Consider the following 21,744-nt stretch of genomic DNA (forward strand, 5'->3'; position numbering starts at 1 on the left):
TTCAAAAACATAAAAAAAAAAATGTTTTACAGACCCCAAACTTTTAAACAGTAGTGTATTTTGATCAATCCTCAAGGCAATAGATATACCAGAGGCCAATAACACTTTAGTAGAAAACCTATTCACAGTCACAACAGGAAAAGTACTAACACTGAAATGATTATCAGCAATTATGTACACATTTAATCTCTGTTTAATCCAAACTTTACAAATGCAGTTGTGGGTGAATGGATTTAGTTTGAGAGTCTAGGATTTTTTCCTTTAAATCAGGTTATGTAAATAAAAAAAATATTACAGAGAATTTCTACTTTAAAAAAAAAAGAACAATACCATACAAAAAATATGAAGGTAGTGTGTAAACTCGAGGAATTAGTGCCACATTAATCTGAGATACAAAAGAATAGAAAGACAGACAAGTCAGACTGGGAGTGCAAGTTATAATTCACAACTGTCTGAACTTCTGTCTCTATAGTTCTGATTGGTGAATCAGGAAGCAATCCAGTTTAACTAAACCATTGCACAAAAAGCTCATGTTACAAGTGAAGTAACAATGATTTCTGCCATTTCTTTTCAAGCAAACAAGCAGATGACAACACTGCAGAAGGTCATCAGGCAGATTAAATCTATGGCATTTATATAGGGTAGTCACAAAAACAAAGACATATATGGCTGTTGTGTGAATTCAAGAGAAAAGACATTTCCACAAGTCAGACTTCAAAACAGCGACAGAAAACCACAATTTGTTAAAGGTTACATAGGTCAAATGATTTCAGTTGTACAACACTGCTACACCATATACCAGATCCAAAATATTATAAATAAAAAGTTATTATCAAATTAGTACTCGTAAGCCAATTTGTTCTTTCCAAGTAATGAGAAAAAGCACACTCAGGTAAACATGAGACACTACAACGCCAACATTGGCTAAATGGCTTCTAAAAATTCATTATTTAGGTGCTGGAATAATATTGGGTATGACCGACAGAACACAAAATGAATTTCTTGTACATCCGAGTTTGACAAAATGGAAGTCAACCTATAACTACATTTCGTTGACCAATTAGACATTATATGATACTGATATTTATGAGAAAGAAACAAAAACCCAACAGTAATTGAACCTCAGCAGGACCACATATGTGCAAATTCTCAGAGAGCGATCCACTCTATGACCTTTCTATTCCTGTCTCGTATAAAAGAAAATACAATAAATACACATTTTCAAAATCTACAAAAGTTCACTGTGTTACCTGGTAAAACTAATTTTATGGGATGGTCCACTCAACAAAAAAAAAAATCATAATTTACTCACCCTCATGGCGTTCCAAACCTGTATAACTTTCTTTGTTGGAACAGAAATATTTTGTTTTAAGAACGTTTTTGGAAGTCAGTATGGTCCAAAACGACATTGAGACTATTTCCCAAAGATCTTCTTTTATGTCCCACAAAAGAAAGAAAATCATACAGGCTTGGAAAAACATGAGGAACAACAGAATTTCCCATTTTGGGTGAGCTATCCCATTAAAACAGTTTGGCAGATGACCGACTTCTAACTTATGAATAAATGATACTAAACAAAGACTTTGAACCCCTGTCATTTCTCCGAGTATGTTTCAAATGATCATGGAAGCACCTGTACATAAGAGTCTCACAGTTTTCTGGACATATCTAAGGCTAACACCCATCCTCTTGTTTCTTCTGTTCTTTTAGGCTGGATCCAAGCTCATTGGTCTTCCTGTCTGAATTCTCTGAGCTTCCCTCAGCCTCTGTTGCGCTGATCCATGCCACTTTGAAACGTGGATGAGATGGCACTGGTGTAGATGTTGCGACCTCCTTGTCATCAGAGTCATCAAAGCTGACCTCTTGAACGGCTTCCTGCTTTTTAAACGAATCTCGTCTTTCAGATAAGTTTAGCTTCCTCATAACCACACCGCCGGAGTCCCTCACTCGTTGACCAGCCAGGTACGACCCTTGTCTAGCATGGTCACCGACACACACAAAACCTGAGGCAATGTCACTAGCTTGTGACTCAAACCCTTCGGCCTCACACTGAGAAACCTCCACAGTGTGTCTTCGAACGGAGAAGGCCTTTTTGTCTCCATGTTGGGCACCGGAGAGCCTCTCAGATGACTGAACCCTTTTCAGCAGTGGTGAACGGGGCGATTCTGCACTGCGGGGACACACCGTCTGTCTCACGATGGTCGGTGGGGACATCATCTTATTATGAAATGAGTGGAGGCTTTTGGGAACTCCAGCGAGGGAAGATGGAGAACACTGCGGAGACAGAGGCTGAGAGGAGGGATTGCAGGCGAGGGGAGAGGGGGGAATACTGTTGCTGGACTTGCAGCGGCCTGCTTTGCTATACCGAAGGGCAATCTTGGATCCCAAAACGTGAAGGGAACTTGGTCGACTTTGAGGGATGGGTGAATTTGGAGAGCTTGAGCAGGGTGAGGAACTCTGTGGAGAGTTTGAATCTGTGGAGAGTACAAGCAATGCCAATCAATCACACACTACCTGAAAAATATCAATGACTACGTTTACATGCATCCAATTTTCGGCTTAAGGTCACAATTCGGGTTTCTGAAACATTAGGAATAACACCTTTACATGCGTGAGCAGAGAGAGTTTCTCCCGATGTAAACGGCGACGCAGAAGCGCGATTAGTGTCTAGATGTTCGGACAACCTTAAGACGCAATATGCGTCATTTCCGATTCTTCTTCCTGTATCCAAAGACAACAACAGCAGCAGCACGCGGATAATGAATAGTTCGGGGCAGACAGCGATCGCCTTTGTTTGGGTCTCGCCATGTTTACTTCCGGTATACTGAACGCGGATTTTTGTTTTATTTTGTTAGAAGTTTCTCTACTCAAAAGACCAAGATTCCTTGCGAATAGAACATGCGCAGAACACAAATCACTATGGGGATATGCCGATACGCGTTTACATGACCAAAAATTCGGGTTAGAAAAGGGGTACCCCCGGTATAATATCCCGGTTTTTAAAATCCGGGATATGAGCATTTTCGGGTTTTTGCCAGTGTTTACATGGCCGTTCGCGGTTTTGAACGGGTTATTGGCTGCATGCAAACGTAGTTAATGATAAAGTCCTTCTTTATTTTTATAGAGACGATTTATTTTGGTGCTCTAATGCTCCACCAATAAACTAATTTAATATATAGCCTGCACTATAAACAAAAGTTTTTAAAATATGAATGAGCAGTGAAGCAGTTTGTTAAAATATTATTTATCATGCCAAACAATTTTTTTCAAAAATTTGATTCGTTGAAGAGGCGTTTTTCTTTGAGGCGTAACTAATTACAAGCTGTATAAATATAAAGGCTGAATCTGACAGAGAGAGACAGACTGAGTCATACCACATGACAGGTCCGGAGCTGGGCTTCTGCATGGGGTGTTGGGCCCAGGAGACAGGCTTGGAGTTGGGGAGTCAGACAGGCTGTCGTTAGGAGAGTGTTGAAACCCTGCTGAGAAACTGCGACTGTTCTGAATCCCTGGACTGTGTTTGGGCAGCTTCTTCAAAGGGTTACGCCGTTTGCTGGAAAAGTTATGATATAAAAGTTGGGCTTAAATTTGATGTAACAGGTTTAAAATGTTCCAGAAGATGCTATAAAAAATCTTTCCAACCTGTCTTGACCATCTTTCCTTTTGCTCTTTTTACTGCGTCGTGCCATTTTCCCCTTTGAGCTGGTCTTTCTCGCGGGCCCGGTTTTAATGGACGTATTCTCAAGAGCAGTCGTCTGCAGAGTCACTTTACTGCCACTCTACAAGCAGAAAATCAAGAAATCAAGTCAATCCTTTTTTTAAAAGCGAATGGACTGCCTTCAATTCCAGATCTATTTGAGAATATCACCTTCAGCAAGAGCTCCACCACTTCCGTGTGCACTAGACCCTGGATACACTCTCCGTTCACATGAGTGATGAGGTCACCAGCCCTCAGTCCGGCCTCGTGAGCAGGGCTGCCGTCTTCAACGCTCTAGATAAAAGGAAACACATGAAGCACATTTAAATGGGTCAAACCAATAAAATCTTTATCCACTGGGTTCTCAAAATGGCTAACCAAAGTGAAGCACCGAAATAAGTTTTTTACCGAAACCAAAATTAGTTTTACTTATGCGGAGTTCACACTGCACAACATTCAAATTAGCCGGGTCACTGTTCTTTTCACATGACTTTACAAAAGAAAGAATCGCCAACAACTTCAGTATGGTTCATAACTAAACACATGTGAGAAGTAATAAGGAAATAATGCAAGATTGAGACCGGAGTCCTCGCGCTAGACTGAAAATGTTATCAAAAATGATAGCCTGCAAAAAGATTGCGATTCAAATTGTCTATGTGCTGATTTGCAGCGAAAAGGAGGAAAAAAAAAAGATTTTGCAGGAGGAGATGGTTGGGGAGATGCAGAGAACAAGGATTGTGTGTTCTGCAAAGATCAATGTGCTACTGGTCAAGAAAATGTTTGTGCTTTGTTTGATATAATTGTAAATATACCTATTAAAATACTGTTATTCTGGTCTATAACTCGGGCATTTATCAGCGATCTCACAAAACCTATCAGCGAGCGAAAATCGGGCCTAAAATTGTTCAGTGTGAACTCTGAATTAGCTGAAAACAAAGTTTACTTAGTTTATTATTAAATTAATTTGATTAATTGATTGATTGATTATTATTAAGAAGAATATAAAAATGTAACAGCACATAAGGCAGTTATTATATCAACTTTTAATGATACAGTATTCATTTATTGAAATATAAACATTTAAACTGTGGCTAAAATAAAAATTTGTTTTCATGACAGATTTGTTCATACCATCGCTCAGATCTAAAGATATTCCTAATGGAGTTGTAAAACACAAACTCACTCATAACTCAATAAAACATGCATTAATTGTGGACAATGGCACATCCTTATTTACAGCAGATTGTTACGATTAATTTCTGAGTGATTTATTTCTATCAAACAAACATTAAATAATACAAATACAACAGGTCAAGTAAAAATATAATATATGCATATATTTAGCAAAATACTATTATTTCTAACTCTTTATTGTTATTTCTAGCTAACCAACAAGTTTATGAATATTGAATGCCTATCCGGACTTTAATGTAACCTTATCTGACATTGTTTACAAGCTGTATTATTGACATCTTTCTACTTATGAAACTGATATTAAAGATCATATTAAAGAGCATCAAAACTACATCTACGGTGATTACTGCATGGTAGACACTACAAAATGAAGATTAAAAAAGGCAAATTGATATTGTTAACCAAGCCCTACCGTCTATTCAGCTTATGTTTAAATGTTGTAGGTTATCCATGTTGTGTGCACAAACTAGACACTGATACAGCAAAACGTGTCATTGGAGACGCACCGATTAAACGCCCTAACTAATTGTTTCGGACAAAATTAATTAAAATTTTTGGTTACCAAAATGTTGGCACATCACTAGTTTATGGAATAAAATGGAATGATTCACACTACATTCATAATACCCACCCAGACCATGTGGTGCACCGTGTAGACATCTGTGTCGCCCATGTAGACCCGAATGGCACGGAGCGCAAAGCCGTACTTCCTCCCAGAGCTGTGGATGACCACAGGAGGACGAAGACTGTTTACGCAGAGAGAGAGGTCACGGTTGGGGGAAGAGTCCCGAGATGAAGGGTTGGATGAGAGGGAGTGTGTAGACATGGGGCTTGTCTGGAGCCCACCAGGGATGTCATCTATGCCGATAAAGGATCATATATAAATGAAACGCCTCATAATATCCACATTATTGTACTAAATATCTAACACAGTTCATTTATGTCAAGTAATTTTTCACTTTCATCTTTGTCAATAAGCTCTCTGTTCTTCTCAACTGTTCATTGTTCTCTTGAAACCACCTGCTTCACTTGTTCATTGTTTTAGTCACATGAATTTCAGTTGCCTTCAATGTGATGATATCACATGGTGGTACATCATCTACATGAACACATCCGAGCTCCCTTTACCTGCTGTGACGATGAGGGAAAGGCCAGACACGGATGCAGACTTGGGGACTTTGCACGTAAACGGTGATCGTGGCTTCTCTAGGGTCTCCTGCTGAAGCCCGAGGCGACGTGGACCCCTGCGATTAGTAGGTCTTGTTCCAGTGGAATTGCTGCGTAGACGAATTCGCTGGAGATTTGAGACAAGACCTTCTAAAAGGAAACAAAAATGTAAGAACTCAAACTCAAAATTGAGATGGAACAATTTGACTGACTACTTCACAAGCCAACCTTTTATGTTAGATTAAAATATGCATTAAAAAATGTGTTACCCTCATCCTCAGGAAAGGCAAAGTGTGGCATGGCCTCCAGGCTCTGAGTGCTGTTTAAAATAAGAGGACTCCTATCAGGCTGAGATGAACTGGATGATGCTCTTGGCCTCGGACTTGGACTGAGTGAGAAGAGATATTAACAACTTTGACTTTAAGCAACTAAACAGCATTATACTATTTATTTTATAATCATGAGTGATTAACTAAACCCATTGGGCACATTTTTATTGCTTGTAAAAAAAAAAATGCATATAACATTTCAAATAGTAGTATAATAAATAATCATCACCATAAAAACATCATAACTTTTCAGAATGCATGACAAAAACCAACCAAATTTCTGTAACAACTTCGAAAGCTCGGCCAAACAGCTGATCATAGCTGTACAGGGCGGGTTTTTATTTCTCATCTCCAAAAGTATAGTAAAGCTAATGTAAGGGCTAGGAATCAAATATTGTTTGCTGATCCTTCCTCGTCATCATAGAGAGCGCAGTTCATGGTTGCATAGCAATGCGCCACAGGAGCACAAGCGCTTTTGGAAAGAAGGAGAAAACTGTGCATACGCGTTTTCCATGCGTTATTAGACGCACTATATGAACGGCCCCAAAGAGGAATCATTAATAAATACCTGTTTAATTAATGGATGATTCAACATTTTTTAATAAATATCTTGAGTCTTCTTAAATAAAGCTGCAGACCATAGCTTTTTTTGGGTTAAAAATGATCCAAAATACATATGTGAGAAAATACACAATCCGCCAGTGTTCAAAACTATCTGTTTGCCTTAGATCGATTCAAAACGGTAAGCTTGTAATAATGTTTTTAATTCCAGTTGTACTGGTGGATTTCCGCGGGAGATTCGAGCATGTCTTTGCGTCATTATGTCACATCTGTACACATACAGGAGGAGTCTCGGCTAGTAGGCTATATTGTGTCGTTGTCACATCTGTACTCACATAAAGAAGATTCTCGGCTAGTATAAGCTATATTGAGTCATTACGTCACATCTGTACACATAAAGGAGGAGTCTCGGCTAGTAGGCTATATTGCGTGTGAGAGTATATGTCTGCAACAGAAAAAAAATATAAACTGGAGAAATAGTATGTTGTGTGTCAGTAACCTATTCCATAAACAGCCTTGTGCTCACCTCCACCTGTGGGCATCCTGCTTCCTGTCGCTACTTGAAAGCTGTCTGGGGGTTTCTACTGGAGACAGCAATGAATGACCATCCCACCGGTCCTCCTTCTCCTCACTGCAGCTCCGCTCAGAGGAGGACAGGCTCAAGTTGGAGGGAGAAGCCAGCTGCTCAGAACTACTGTACACCTAGTTCACGTGAAAAAAAGTCATAATCTACTCCTTAATGTGTTAAATACATTAGCACATAATATAACTGACTGACAGGCATCACTAAAAGACAATATTGTGCACATTCAGCTATTTCACCTTGCTGAAGCGATGCGAGCAGGAAGAGAACTTGATATCTTCATAAGATTCATCATCGTTTGTCTCATCGTCCTCCTCAGAGTGTTGGTAACGGTCAGAGCGTGCTGGACAGCAGATTAATAGAAACTTAAGTTGCATCTACATTATATTTATGATTCATCAGATGTCTTAAAAGAGCAAGAGAGCCACCTACTGTCAAAGTAGCTTGTGTCATCTTCAGTTTCAAGCTGTGGAATGAACTCAGCTTTTTGCCTTAGCAGTCCACTCCAGTCCAGACCACGGAAGAAGACGTGATGTTTGACCTCTGCTGCCCCTCCTGTAGGTCATACCACACATGATTCAATGTTGGCTACATTATGGCAGCTTTTTAAAGTTTATTAACAGCAGTGTTGTTAATATATTATAGTAAAAAATTATTTTTAAGAAAAGCTAAATAAAAAGTATTTTGTTTAAAAACTATTTTTAAACTATTAAAACTTACAAAAGCACACAGTGAAAAAAAATAAATTAAACTAGAATTAAAATATAAGCAGAAAATATAAAAGAAAAGAAAATTTAAATTATAAATAAATCCAATAATAATAAAGTAATATTAAAATAACACTGATAAACAGGCGTTTATCAGGGCAAAACACCAACCTGTTCCCAAGCGATCCAAGGGACTTTGTCTCAACAGTTTTGTGATTAGGTCTTGAGACTCCACAGGTAATGAATCATCACCCTCTGGCCACTCGATTTCATCTATGTAGTGACAGAGATACGGACACACACACAACATGAAATAAAGGACTGCAAGGCCCAAGTCAAAAGTGCCTACACACCCCCAAGTATTTATGATATTCTGATCCCTAGATAAAACTCAGGTCCCTTCTGCAATGTAGGGAAATGGGAGCATTTCCCTACTCGTTTAATCATCAACCAGGCAGAAATCATATGAATCATTATTTAATACGCAGGGTTAGGGATCGATCCTTACCACTGACCACCTGGCCAAAGAGCTCTTCTGGTGTGTCTCCAAAGAATGGCACACAACCCACCAGGAACTCATACAAGATAATGCCCATGGCCCACCAATCCACAGGTTTCCCATAACCTTGCCTCAGGATCACCTCTGGTGCAATGTACTCTGGAGTGCCACAGACCTAGAAAACAACAGGAAAACAAGAAAATGTTGTCATCATTTCTATCTGCCATGAAACACAAAACGAGATTGGAAAAGGAGAATGTCTAAGCAATCTTCTATCATGTATCAAAAGGGAATGGGCTCTATGCACGGCGTTATTTCCGGTCAAGGATTAAGGATGCTCGATAACTTCCGCCGATCATAGAGTCCAATGCAATACCGAGAATTTATATTGAATTTTATACTCCATGGTTATACTAATGAAACGTTAGTCACAAAAACAGATAAAACAGACACCACTCGTTGTGTTTATGCTTCTTTTTAAAATTATATTAAATAAACATAACTATATATAAAATTACATCTAAACGTATGTACGTTTCGTTTCAAAGACGGGAGGACAGTAAATATTGAAGACTCTGCCATAATCCCGTTTTCTCCGGTTTTCCTCCGCTTTAATCTACACAACCGGAAATGGACGAGCATCCTTACGTCAAATGCGGAACTTATGCGTGCATATAGCCCATAGTAATTTTTACTGGTACCATAACAAAAAAAATACCAAAAAAGTCAAAAGTCAAAAGTGTCAAGTCTTCTGAAGCCATTGAATAGTTGGTGTCACTAATTTAAGTTTATAATTCACTCAAAATTGGCGTCTTTAACTTGAAAATCTCATTTTATATTTAAGCTTGACATGAGAGGTTATATTGCATTAGAGAACATTGCAAATTTGAATATACTTGGCTACAAATTAAATTAGAGAAATCCAACAATAGGAAAGATTACAAAATTGGTGAATGATGACTTAAATTTCACAAATGATGTTTCCAACACAAAGCTATCATATAAAATTTGAAACAAAAACACAAATGTATATTGCTGTTTTGTCCTTCCTGGAAGACATAACTTGTTCAAAATCTTCCATCCCCTTAACTCAAATCTCATTTTATAATGCTGTTTTGTCCTTTCTGGAACTTGGCAGTAAAAAAATAAATAAATAAATAAAATAAAATTATATATATATATATATATATATATATATATATATATATATATATATATATATGTATATATATAATTAAAAACAATAATAAACAGAGCAATTCCAATAGGGTCATCACACCATCAGTGCTCAGGCCCTAATAAAATGTATAATTTAAAATGCCATTATTCCCACTTTTTAAAGTAATTTTTCCCTTTTTCCCATTTGTTTGTCCCCTTTATCAGCAGTCAGTTAAAGTAAAATAAAATAATTGCTTGGACATTTTGTTTTGTTTTATGGAAGAAATAAAAAGAAATATAGTAGAAAGTAGGGGTAGAAAATTATTTAAACAAATGAAGACAAAACTAGTCTTTTAATGTGAACACTTAAAACTAGAAAAACTAAAAAACTGCATGTATGGGTAGACTGACCTGTTTATCAATGAACTCTCTTGTGTCTTTCTCCATGTGCTCCTCATACAGGTTTGTGGTCATGTTCATTAAACCGATTTTAGACAAACCAAAGTCAGTCAGTTTAATGTGCCCCATTGATGTAATGAGTAGGCTGAGGACAGGAAACAAACACTGTTAATGCAATATTCTCAGGATATGGAGTCATGCGCAACTGCAGGATTGCATCAGATTCAGATCAGCTCTTACTTGTCAGGTTTGAGATCCCGGTGCACGATGCCATAATTATGAAGATACTCTAGTGCCAGAACTGTCTCTGCAAAGTACATTCTAGTCATGTCCACCGGCAAGGGACCCATATTCTTCAGCAAATTTGCACAGTCTCCACCTACAAAGAGAATTTCATGTTAAAACATTACAGCTGCAGAATCAGATAGCATATGTGTGTCATAAGATTAGACCAAGAAAAACCATGCATCACTCTTCTGACTCACCCTCCACATACTCCATGACCATGCAGAGGTGCCGTCTTGTCTCAAAAGAGCAGAACATGCTGACCACAAAAGGATTTTCTGCAAACGTCAGAATGTCCCGCTCCACAAACACCTGCTGGATCTGGTTCCTCAGGATCAAGTTCTGCCGGTTGATCTTCTTCATGGCAAACCTCTGCCGTGTGCCACGGTGCCTTACCAGGTACACAGCCCTGCGAGTCAAAGCTCAAATCAGGTGATATTCTTAAGGCTGGAACACACTACACAACATTTAGGGTGTGTTCACACTTGATATGTTTAGTTCGATTAAACAAGCCTTGGTGCGAGTGCTCTGTTAGTGAGGTTCATTTGTAAACGCTGCCATCCGAACCCTGGTGCGCACCAAACAAGATGACCGAGACCTCTGAAAAGATGGGTTCGGGTCGCTTCCAAATTAACTCTGGTGCGGTTCAAATGATATAAACGCAACACGGACCAAAGATATGCAAACAAACCAAAAAACAGGAAGATGAGACTCTGATACCGAACTATGTTGCCATCACAGTTTGGTACAAACATCAGAACTGCGTCTCCTTGCAGCAGATATATTGTGTGGCGGAGGGATTCCTACCACTGTTTTGACTCTTTTACACATTTTATAAGCTCTTCACAGTTCTCAGCTGATTTTCAAAATACCATAATTTGCAGTTCCTTTTGCAAAACCTTATAAAAGCCAACCAATCAGGTTGTGAAAGTATCCCAATGCCTTCAGGTTTGGTAAGAAAAAAAATGTAAATGTAAGCGCTATGCGGACCAGGGATTTAACATTTTAAAGCCACGATGTACAGAACATCACAAAGATATAGAAGAAAATGTCAAAACATTTTGGATCAATAAAACAAATAAATAACAAATAACTGCAGAAAGGCCACACTGCAGACAGGATTTCAAAGCATTTCGATTGTCTGCAAATCAAATTCGGCTAAATTGATTGTGCGAGCATCATCGAGCATCAGCAACATCGATGTACCGAAAAATAATTAACAAATCATTTATTACAAACAGAATATACGTTTCTAATAAATAAAAATACAACAAACAGCAATAAACGCTAAACTGGATTGGCAGTCTTTTTAGCTAAACATGTTCACAGCATCCAAAAATCAAATTAGAAAAAAAAAAAAATCTAATTAGGGGCACTTTAAAATCAGTCACTTGTTGACTTTGCAAATGGTTGTAGAGAAAAACGTGGCATCAAACTAAATGACTGAAGATCACACACTAATAGACTTCCAAGCCATTCTGAACACAACACACTGTTAACGTTTGCTAGGAGACCATGACAAATGGAAAAAATGTGATCTAAAATTAGCTCCAAAATATCAAACATGTCTGATCATGTCCAACTTGATGGACTCATTGTCTGAAGTGAAAAAAATGAGTGTCTTTGCCCATCATAAGCTACACGATTATATGCCAAATCTGTCAACTCCGACTGGCCGACATCTGCAGACTGTCTACTTCTGACTTTTGGAACTAGTTTTTCACTCATTCAGACTGCAAATCTGGGCAAAAATCTAGGTTGAGAAGTGTATTCCAGCTTTTAGTCAAATGGTCTAACTTCTCGTGACTATAAAACAGACAATTCCTTATTTAAAAGAAAATAGCAATAAATGTGAGCTCACCCATAAGCCCCATTGCTGATGAGCTTTATAGTCTCAAAATCTCTTTCCAGAGGTTTTCTTCGAGGTGTCGTGGCTCCAGGACGATTCTGGGGCACAAAACACAGAAACCTCTGAAGAACAGAACAATACAACATCTATCTGATTGAAAGTCATAAGTCACAAGTTAGCAGGCGATAGACTTGATCCACTAATTGTTTCTCAGTTTCTTAAAGTTGACAGTATCTTAAACTGCTTGGTTTCCCCCCCACAAGTAACAGTTAAGCCGTCTTGCTAGGGGGGTTATGCATCACGGTTTCCACAAAAATATTAAGCAGCATATATGTTTTCAACATTAATGATAAGAAATGTTTCTTGAGCATCAAATCAGCATATTAGATTGATTTCAAAGAATCGTGTGACACTAAAGACTGTAATAATGGTCCTGAAAATTAAGCTTTGCCATCACAGAAATAAATTACATTTTAAAACACATCATAAATGGTTATTTTGAATAGAAATAATATTTCACAATATTACTGTTTCACTGTATTGTTTATCAAATAAATGCAGTCTTGGTAAACATTCTTGAAACAACTTTTGAATTGTAGCACATTTCATAATTAACCACTTTGAATTTGACTCATCCAATCTCAATTATAATGTATTGCTGTTGTGAGACTTTTTACAACTCAAGTGTTGCATTAAGACATTGTTTTGATGCTAGACTTTTTCATGTGATGCCATGTCAGCAAAAAAAAAAAAAGTGCAACCGAGAAAATCAAATGGCCTGAAACTCATTTAAATCAAAGGCTTATCCAAAAATAGTCATTACTACATGAATTTGCACCAATAGCTCAGCAATTATTGGTTATTTCATTTCACAACTATACATAAGTTTTACTTATAGGTATGATTGCTTGGATCATGGTTAGGAATGAAATTTAGAGACTAGAGAGATTTAGAGAGAAATCTCTAAATCATCTACAGACTCTTGGAAATGAAAATATGAGACCTCCAGCAATGAACAGAAACAGTGAGCTACTTTGAGATTTTATGTCAAGCCTATTGGTTTATTTTCTTACCTCTGCAGTGTCATCCAGTTCTCTGCTTGAGCTGCCCGAGTTATTATGCTCAAGCTGCACCATTTCTGAACAAAGACAAGAACAAACAAATACATCAATCGCTTGTTTGCCTAAAGCTAATACTTAATTACTTTTTACAACATAGACAAAAACATATAATTTAAGGGTGGGGTGCTAGATAAATCATAATTATACCCTCCAGGGGGTCTCGTGTGAGACCCAGTTGGCTGATGATGTATCGGGGGATGTCAGTCTTGATCCCCTGGTCAACTTTTGCATGGCCTTCGGCAACTTCGAGACGTTGATAAAACTCCTCGGGATCAAACTCCTGTTGGTTAATAGAAAAATGGTAAGTAAGCATTATATAAATGGCATCAAAATGAGTCCCAGTCATCACACATTAATTAATTAGAAACGGTAGATTACTAGGGCAGTGGGCACAGGCGGTTTTGAACATGATCTGGAACTCTGATGGGAAAAAGCTCAATTTAAACCTTCACATTCTGCTGAGATTATGCTCCTAGAGAGCCCAATGATGTGAGTGATTTGTATTACTAAAGAAGTAAATAACATTAACATGTTGATTGCAAAATTCCCATTTATTTAATAAAATTGGGATTTTTACATAATTTAAATGCTTCTTTTTTTAACCACTAAAAATAAAGTGAGTCACTGAAGTAGGACCATGAATTAAAATCGGTATAATTTGGGGTCTATCGGTCCCAAAATGAAAAAGAAAATCTGTGTTAATCATAACTTTACCAGACATTCCAGAAGTCTTGCTGGCCTGGAAATAATGATGAGAATCTTCTTCACGAGTTTGGCAATAACAGTCACTTCCTCACTCTCAGACCGATCATATGCCTATGGGTTAAAAAAAACACATACAGGGCCAATGCAAATTAACTACGAGTGCAAAACAAAACAACAATTTTTGCATAACATTTGGTAGACATTAACCTGAAGCAAATTCTCAAAATTGTAAAAGTTCAGAAATAAGCCACCTAATTCACTGTCAGAGGACATAGAGAAGTAATAATGGAAAAAGACCATAAAAAATCTTAAAGCTACACTGTGTAACTCTTTTAGTTTATTCTTAGCTAAAAACACTTAGTTCTTTCAAAAATATGTGCTCATTAATGTATATTTACTTCGTTCAAGTAATAAAGTGTTCACGTGAGTGTATAATATGCCATTGAAAATACATATTGGTAAGGGGTTCTAATGTCGGTCGCCATGTTGCCCCTCCATCTTGAAAGTACATTAGGCATAGAGGGACATCCCCGTTAATTTAAGCTTCGCCTTTCGCGAACACTAATGGACGAGGTCGAACTGGAAGCCATGTTAATCTTGGACTACATTGGCCACCGTAGGAGTTAAAACGAAATCGGAATAGAGAGGAACAGAAACTAATATTCACTGGATGATCATATACCTTTTCACTGCTAGATGGGGGTAAAAAAAAAAATAATTAAAAAAAAAAAAATCACACAGTGTAGTTTTAAGCTCTTAATGACATTTGACAATGAGTTAATTCACCCAATAATAATATTTTTTTGTCATTCTTAATTTACCCTCATGACTCATGTCATTTCCAAACCCGTGTGACAGCATATTTTTTCTGTGGAACCGAAAATAAAAATAAGAATGTTCACACAGCTCTTTTCCATAGAACGTTTCATTCATTTCAAATATTTAAACCAAAATCAACCATAAGCCAGCAACTTTTTGTGAAAATTCCACCGCGACCTGTTTCCCCTTGCTTAATTTGATCAGCCTCTTTCCTTCATTTGCTTTGCATGACTTCAGAAGCATAAAGCAAAAGCTCCCCGGGGAGACAAAACAGTCTCTCACTTGCCCTAATTAACCATCCTTCCCTCCACCACAGTGTCGACATTACTGCTTGAGCACACAGACACTGCAGATGACTCTGTGCATTGTAATACTGCTGCTCTCGTCATGTCTTTCCAGAAAAACTGCACATGACAACAGCAGCTTGGTATGAGGAATGAAAGAAGCAATAAACAAACACACGATACGACACAGTTTGAACTCCACAAAGGAAAAGACCACAGTGCTTCGGTACAGCACTTCACTTAATGTAATTTTCAGAAGGAACATGACAAGAACAGTGCTTATTAAAAGAATAACTCAGGACTTCAGTGGTCTTATGTCTAAGACCACGAGGCTCTCAGTCAGTAATCATTTAGTAATAATACCGCTCTTATAAATGAGATGGGCTGCAGCAGTTTAACTGATTCAGCTGATGGCTGAAAAGAGAGCATTAAACCTCTCAGTATGAACTACAGCATGGTCACGTAAGTGCAAACTAAGGATGTCAAATGTGTGTCGATACTAAAAACAAGTCATACGGACTACAGAAAGGAAGCTGCTTTTGAACGCATGCATGATTTGTACGCACTCTGTGAAGGGAGCGTGTGAAAAGCACTTCCATGGTCAAAAGGCCAGGCTCGGTTAACATAAGCACAGTCAGTTTGGCCTAAGTGCATTGTAAACAGGCAGGGCAAATAAAAAATTTATATTTGAATATATATATATATATATTAGAACTTCAGTAGCTGTAACACAATCAACCTTAAAGGGATACTCCACTTTTTTTGGAAATAGGCTCCTTTTACAACTCCCCCAAAGTTAAACAGTTGAGTTTTACAGTTTTCAAATGTATTCAGCCGATTTTCGGATATTTAGAAGAATATCAGTAACCAGACAGTATCTGGTCCATAGTAGGAAAAAAATATACTATGGAAGTCAATGAGACCAGAAACTGTCTGGTTACTGATATTCTTCTAAATATCAGAAAATTGGCTGAATGGATTCAAAAACAGTAAAGCCCAACTGTTTAACTCTGGGGGAGTTGTAAAATGAGCCTATTTCCAAAAAAAGTAGAGTATCCCTTTAAAAAATGTTTTGATGCTGCCCATCTTTACCACCATCAAATCACTATGAATGTAATATATTTCAGTACTGTCAATTATTTTAGCATTTTTATTGAAAATGATTACTTTTGTATACTCTTCTATTGTATACTCTACATTGTATCCTTTTCTTCTGTGATCCCCCCCCCCAGGATCTTTGATAAATAGAAAGTTCTAAAGAACAGCATTTATTTGAAATAGAAATATTCTGTAGAAAAGACATTAAATGTCTTTACTGTCAGTTTCAATCAATGTAATGTGTCCTTGCCGAAAAAAAGAAAAAAAAAAGAATCTTCTATAATTCGATTAATACTTAGCGTAAAGTATTCGAAAAAAATTGTTTAAAAGTTGTACTAGTATTGTGTACTGAAAAATTCTGGTCTTTTGTGATATTGTAAAATATGTACAGTATCTATGCAAACGACTTTTATTTTCGGATGCAAATATCAACATAATAATAACACAATAAAAGTGGCATTTTGTCTACCTCGTGTAGAAAATTTTCTAATTTTTCCTGAAGTTCCACAAAGTAGCTGGACGTGATGAGCCCCTTTCTGGACTTCTCTAGACAGTCTCGGACGAGCTCGACCAGCTGGTGTTGAATGAAGCCCAGCACTCCATCAGCAAGAGGAGGAGCGCTGTCTGGGGAATAGTCTGCAATCACTGCCAGCAAACGCCCCTCCATCTGAGCGGTGGCCTGGAATAGTGATAAAATTGTAGGTGACAATTGTCATTTGCTTTGTTTAGACAAACCAGGCCGTCAATTTTCCCACAGCCACAATTTAAACAGAGTAAACAACATGTGATGACGTGGCATCCACGTCTATGATGAAAAACAAAATGGAAATGTCAGAGCTCAATTACCTTTGGAAACCGTTCTTTGTAGACGTGATTCATCATCACAATCTCGTTATCAAAGGAGCCACATGTCCGCCCAGGACTACAAAACAATTTTGCATAAACAAATAACATTAAAGCAATAGTTTAATTCACAATGGAAATTCTGTCATTATTTACTCATCCTCATTTCCTTCCAAACTCTGTATGACTTTAAGTGGAACAAGCTTTTTTCTGTGAAATTACACTGAAGGCGGAACAAGTTTTTCAGCTTGAAAACGTATAAAAAAGCATCATAAAAGAATCATAAATGTTCCCTGTATGACTTGTATGTTATTGTTGTTATTGATAACTAAAACTATTAAAAATCCTTTTCAGTAATTGGAAATAAAACTGAAATAAAATAGAAATATTAGAGGAAAACATTAAGCTTAAAAAACTAAAAATGAGGCTAAATATAATGGGGAAAAAATGATAAAAACTCAAATTGAAACGAAAACAGAAAATATAAAAAATTAAAGATAATTTAAAATATGAATTAATATTACAATATAATAAAATAATACTAAAATAACACTGCAGTACAGTTTATTTAAAGTCTCCGGGGACCTTATGATAACTTTGTGTGAGCAAAAGTTAACATTTTTAACACTTTTATGGTGCTTTTGACTCATAATTACATGGAAATGAACATGAAAACTGTTTTCCAAAATTTCCCTTAAATTGTCTTCCACAAAATTAAGTTAATTATATAGGTTTGGAAGTACATGAAGGCGAGTAAATTAAACATAATGAAATTATTTAAAGTGGTGTAATTTTAGTTGGGTCATATTTTTTACAGTTTATATTCTTACAGTTTAGGACAATGTTGTCAGAGTAATAAATCATTATAATTGTATAAAACACCAAATCTGCACTAAGCTGATTTTTAAGGATTAGCTAATTCAAATATGGTGTTTGCTAACTTTTTCCCTGATCTAGCATACACAAGCCAAACTAATACTTTAATCGTATTTATTTGCTTTTAGAAGTTTAATTTCACATTTTCTATAGCAAACACACCAGCTAACAGAATTTCTTTCTCTCTGTGAAAATGTCGCATTTCATTTATATATTGAATTTATCTCAATCCTGTTTTTTTTTCTACAACAAACAGAGACCTAAGACTTCGTGAGCGAGCACGGACGATAGAGGGCTGTCCATCCTCATCTGTCACACTCTCTGAACTCCTGAAATGCTTGAAGAGGCGATGGAGGTCATCTGGGGTGGGCTGAGAGGGCAGCTGGTGCAGAAGCTCCTGAGAGGAGGAGGAAGACTAGTGCACAAGAAAGAGAGAGACAAAAACGCAGCAATCACATTTACATCTGCCTGTTATGTCACTCTAACATTACGGATGTCAGGGCTCGACATTAAGCCTTTTCGTGTGCTTGTCTTTGTCCGAGTCTTTGTCGTGTCCGAGTAAAAAGTTGCTTGTCCAGATTTTTTTTTTTTGTGCGTGTGCATGCGTTTTGTAAATATCATTTATTGTGAAGCAATATTCTCATCAGTGTTCAATCAGCTTTGATATATTTAAATCTGCATATTGTAATATCTGATTTTTATTATAATTATTATTCTTATATATTTATTTATTATTATTTATTTTGTTATTATTATTTTTTTTTTTTATTGGGTTCTAATCAGGCTACTTGTCCGGTCGGGCAAGTAAAATGATCTTTTACTTGTCCCTTGAAAATCCACTTATCTCAGACAAGCGTTTATGTCGAGCCCTGTTTATGTAAAAATGTAACAGTTGTTGAGCAATGATTATACAACAGTCTGCATAGTAAGGTGGGGCATATATGCTCAGATTGCATGAAACATGAGTAGTGAGCATCTGACAATCTAAAGCTGCTTATTAGTCTATGCAATTATGCAAGACAACTATAGAACAGGACACTTTCCATCTCTGGTTTGCAGTAGTCTGTGGAAGAGAGGGTAATTCAAGACTAAGCGTAAACTGAAATCTCAGAAAAGGATAATGAGCAGAGGAGCACATGACAGGACTAGTGCTCGAAGGAGGAAACCAGAGAAGCTTCACAGCTTCCCTCTGAATAAAGTCTTCAATTGACACTGGCTCAATAGGACATTGTTGAACAAGGCTGACCTCATCGCATGAGCCATGAATGCCCATATAAAAATTCTAATCAGAGAAAGAGGCTATTTTTCAAATGATTTCCTTGAAAATAAATCTACGAATTAATTTACAATATGAACTGTATAGTGAGAATTACCCAAAATGACAAAGGATATAAAAAATAAAGATTACTACCATGATTTCAACAATTAATTTTATGAAAAGCAATATGTAGAACAGGGGGGTTCTCAAAGTGTGGTTCGCAACCAATAACCGGCGGGTGCGCAAAATCATTTGCTATGTCGTATTTTACGGACTATAAGTCCGTTTTTTATCATCTAAAACGTGCGGCGACTTAAATTCCAAAGAGAATTATATAATGTGTTAGGGCCAAATAAGCTAAATGTAGACACTTAAAGGTATTTACAGTATTTTTCTTGCCTGTGCAACAGGTTTTCACTGTGTTTTTGTGACGTGCTCCAGAAATAAGTTCAAGGAGTCGTAAAAGTATGTAAAAGTCAAGTATGTAAGTATGTAAAAGTCAATGTTTTTTTAAGATGGCACGGTATGATTGGACAGAAAACAAGACAGAGTTCCTCATTAAACTTAGGACAAAAGAATTACAGGAATACTGGATTCTAAACGACAAAGAAATGCCACCATTTATCAAGACCTTGAAGCAGATATGAGGGAGAAACACCTCACATGCGCCGCTCATAAGTATAAGGGCTTTCCTTGCCATTAATGCTTTGATAACGCACCTACACGCTTACCAACTATCTGTTGGTAACAACAGTTAAAGGAAACGTCATCATTTCCCAATAGTTTTTAATCTAAATTTGGAAAATATTGCAAATGCCCTCCCTAAATCAGAAATGGAATTGTGGCTATAGTCTATAAATCATTAAAATTGATTTGGCTCAATTTAAATTGTCTGTTGTACAATATGTAGGCTGTGCCGGTATTCCAAACACCTTTTTGTGCATGTGAGGAATGGCTTTACATGGATATTAGGACATGAGTGAAGTCCTTGGAAAATGTTCTGCTCCCAAAAGTTTAAGAACCCCTGATATAACCAAAAAACATTGAAAAAGTATATTCATTACAGAAATTCCCCAGCCTTTTATGGGTTTTTTTTAAAGCTTGGAAATCACTATTTTCCATTCCCTGATATTTTAAGGTGGCTGACATGAAATTTTCACTTTCTGATGTGTTTTAACATTAATATGAGTTCCCCTAGTCTGTATATGGTCCCCCAGTGGCTAGAAATTTTAACCAGAGGCTAAAATCAGGCTAGGAAAATTGCCTTTTTTATCTAAAAAACATACCAACATTATAAGAGCAACCCAGGAAATATTATAAAATAATAAAATAACCCCATGTCAGGGGACCTTTAACACTGTAAAGTTCATCAATATTAATGAGAAAATCTAGCATGCTGTGTACTTGTTAGTCTCTTTTCCAACTGGCTGCACTTGTACTGCCAATAAATTGCACTCCAAAAGCAAAAACAAATATTGTATATATAACAATAAATATATCCATCAATAAATATATCCATTATATTAATAGATCATAGATCATGTGTGTTTAACCTATAATCTATTAATATATACTATAACTATATTAATAGATCATAGGTTAAACACATCTGCTCTGTGCAGATGTAACATATACAGAAAAAAACTGGACATGAACTGGATTGATGGCTAAAGAAAAGGAAAACAAAGAAGATTTTTTCAGAATAACTGAGAGGGCTCACTCACTGAAACAGCAGAACTGGGTGGATTGGTTCCATACCCAGACGAGACAGACGCCACAGACCACCTTCGTGTGTCCGGTCTGAAATAGGACAGAGATACAGGAAGACACTTTTATATGTGGGTAAGGAGTCTCCATTCAGATATTTGGTATGGATCAAAGTGCTGGTTATTTTAATGGCTGCACAACAAAAGAGTACCCTCAACCATCAACAAATGACAGTGTACTCCTTTATACATAACAATTTAGTTTGGGGTCACAAGATTGTTTTAATGTTTTTGAAAGAAGTCTCATGCTCACCAAGGCACTAAAAACTCCTATTGTGAAATACTATTATTTACCATTTAAAAAAAAAAACTGTTTTCTATTTTAATATATTTTAAAATGTTATTTATTCCTCTGATGGCAAAGCTGAATTTTCAGCTTTGATTCTGTGTCACATGATCCTTCAGAAACCATTATAATATGCTGATTTTGAGCTCAAGAAACCTTTAATTACTTAATCTTTTGTAGAAAATGTGATCATTTTTTGAGGATTCTTCCTTTGATGAATACATTTTTTTTTTTAAAAAAACAGCTTTTATTTTAAATAG

General features: G+C 36.8%; 1 protein-coding gene across 3 annotated transcripts in view; it reads right to left on the reverse strand.

Annotated features, from left to right (window-relative positions):
- Positions 1-160: 160 nt before the first annotated feature.
- mast3a (microtubule associated serine/threonine kinase 3a) overlaps positions 161-21,744 on the reverse strand; it is a 31,107-nt gene continuing 9,523 nt past the window's right edge. For 2 of the 3 annotated variants that reach the window (XM_039677516.2, XM_039677514.2), the window contains 23 exons: positions 21,157-21,232; positions 18,435-18,589; positions 17,302-17,377; positions 16,925-17,134; positions 14,264-14,365; positions 13,697-13,829; positions 13,502-13,566; positions 12,441-12,526; positions 10,780-10,988; positions 10,535-10,673; positions 10,307-10,439; positions 8,747-8,912; positions 8,410-8,511; positions 7,964-8,086; positions 7,771-7,874; positions 7,475-7,650; positions 6,328-6,446; positions 6,020-6,208; positions 5,523-5,749; positions 3,869-3,991; positions 3,643-3,779; positions 3,375-3,553; positions 161-2,474 (listed from right to left, as the gene is read on the reverse strand). In XM_039677516.2, coding sequence (XP_039533450.2) covers positions 1,675-2,474; positions 3,375-3,553; positions 3,643-3,779; positions 3,869-3,991; positions 5,523-5,749; positions 6,020-6,208; positions 6,328-6,446; positions 7,475-7,650; positions 7,771-7,874; positions 7,964-8,086; positions 8,410-8,511; positions 8,747-8,912; positions 10,307-10,439; positions 10,535-10,673; positions 10,780-10,988; positions 12,441-12,526; positions 13,502-13,566; positions 13,697-13,829; positions 14,264-14,365; positions 16,925-17,134; positions 17,302-17,377; positions 18,435-18,589; positions 21,157-21,232 — 3,829 coding nt within the window. In that variant the 3' untranslated portion in view covers positions 161-1,674. The remainder of the gene's footprint in view (positions 2,475-3,374; positions 3,554-3,642; positions 3,780-3,868; positions 3,992-5,522; positions 5,750-6,019; positions 6,209-6,327; positions 6,447-7,474; positions 7,651-7,770; positions 7,875-7,963; positions 8,087-8,409; positions 8,512-8,746; positions 8,913-10,306; positions 10,440-10,534; positions 10,674-10,779; positions 10,989-12,440; positions 12,527-13,501; positions 13,567-13,696; positions 13,830-14,263; positions 14,366-16,924; positions 17,135-17,301; positions 17,378-18,434; positions 18,590-21,156; positions 21,233-21,744) is intronic. The other variant, XM_039677515.2, reaches the window with a different exon arrangement.

The sequence above is a fragment of the Pimephales promelas genome, chromosome 5, assembly GCF_988280905.1.
Source record: "Pimephales promelas chromosome 5, fPimPro1.hap1.1, whole genome shotgun sequence".
NCBI classification, from domain to species: domain Eukaryota; kingdom Metazoa; phylum Chordata; class Actinopteri; order Cypriniformes; family Leuciscidae; genus Pimephales; species Pimephales promelas.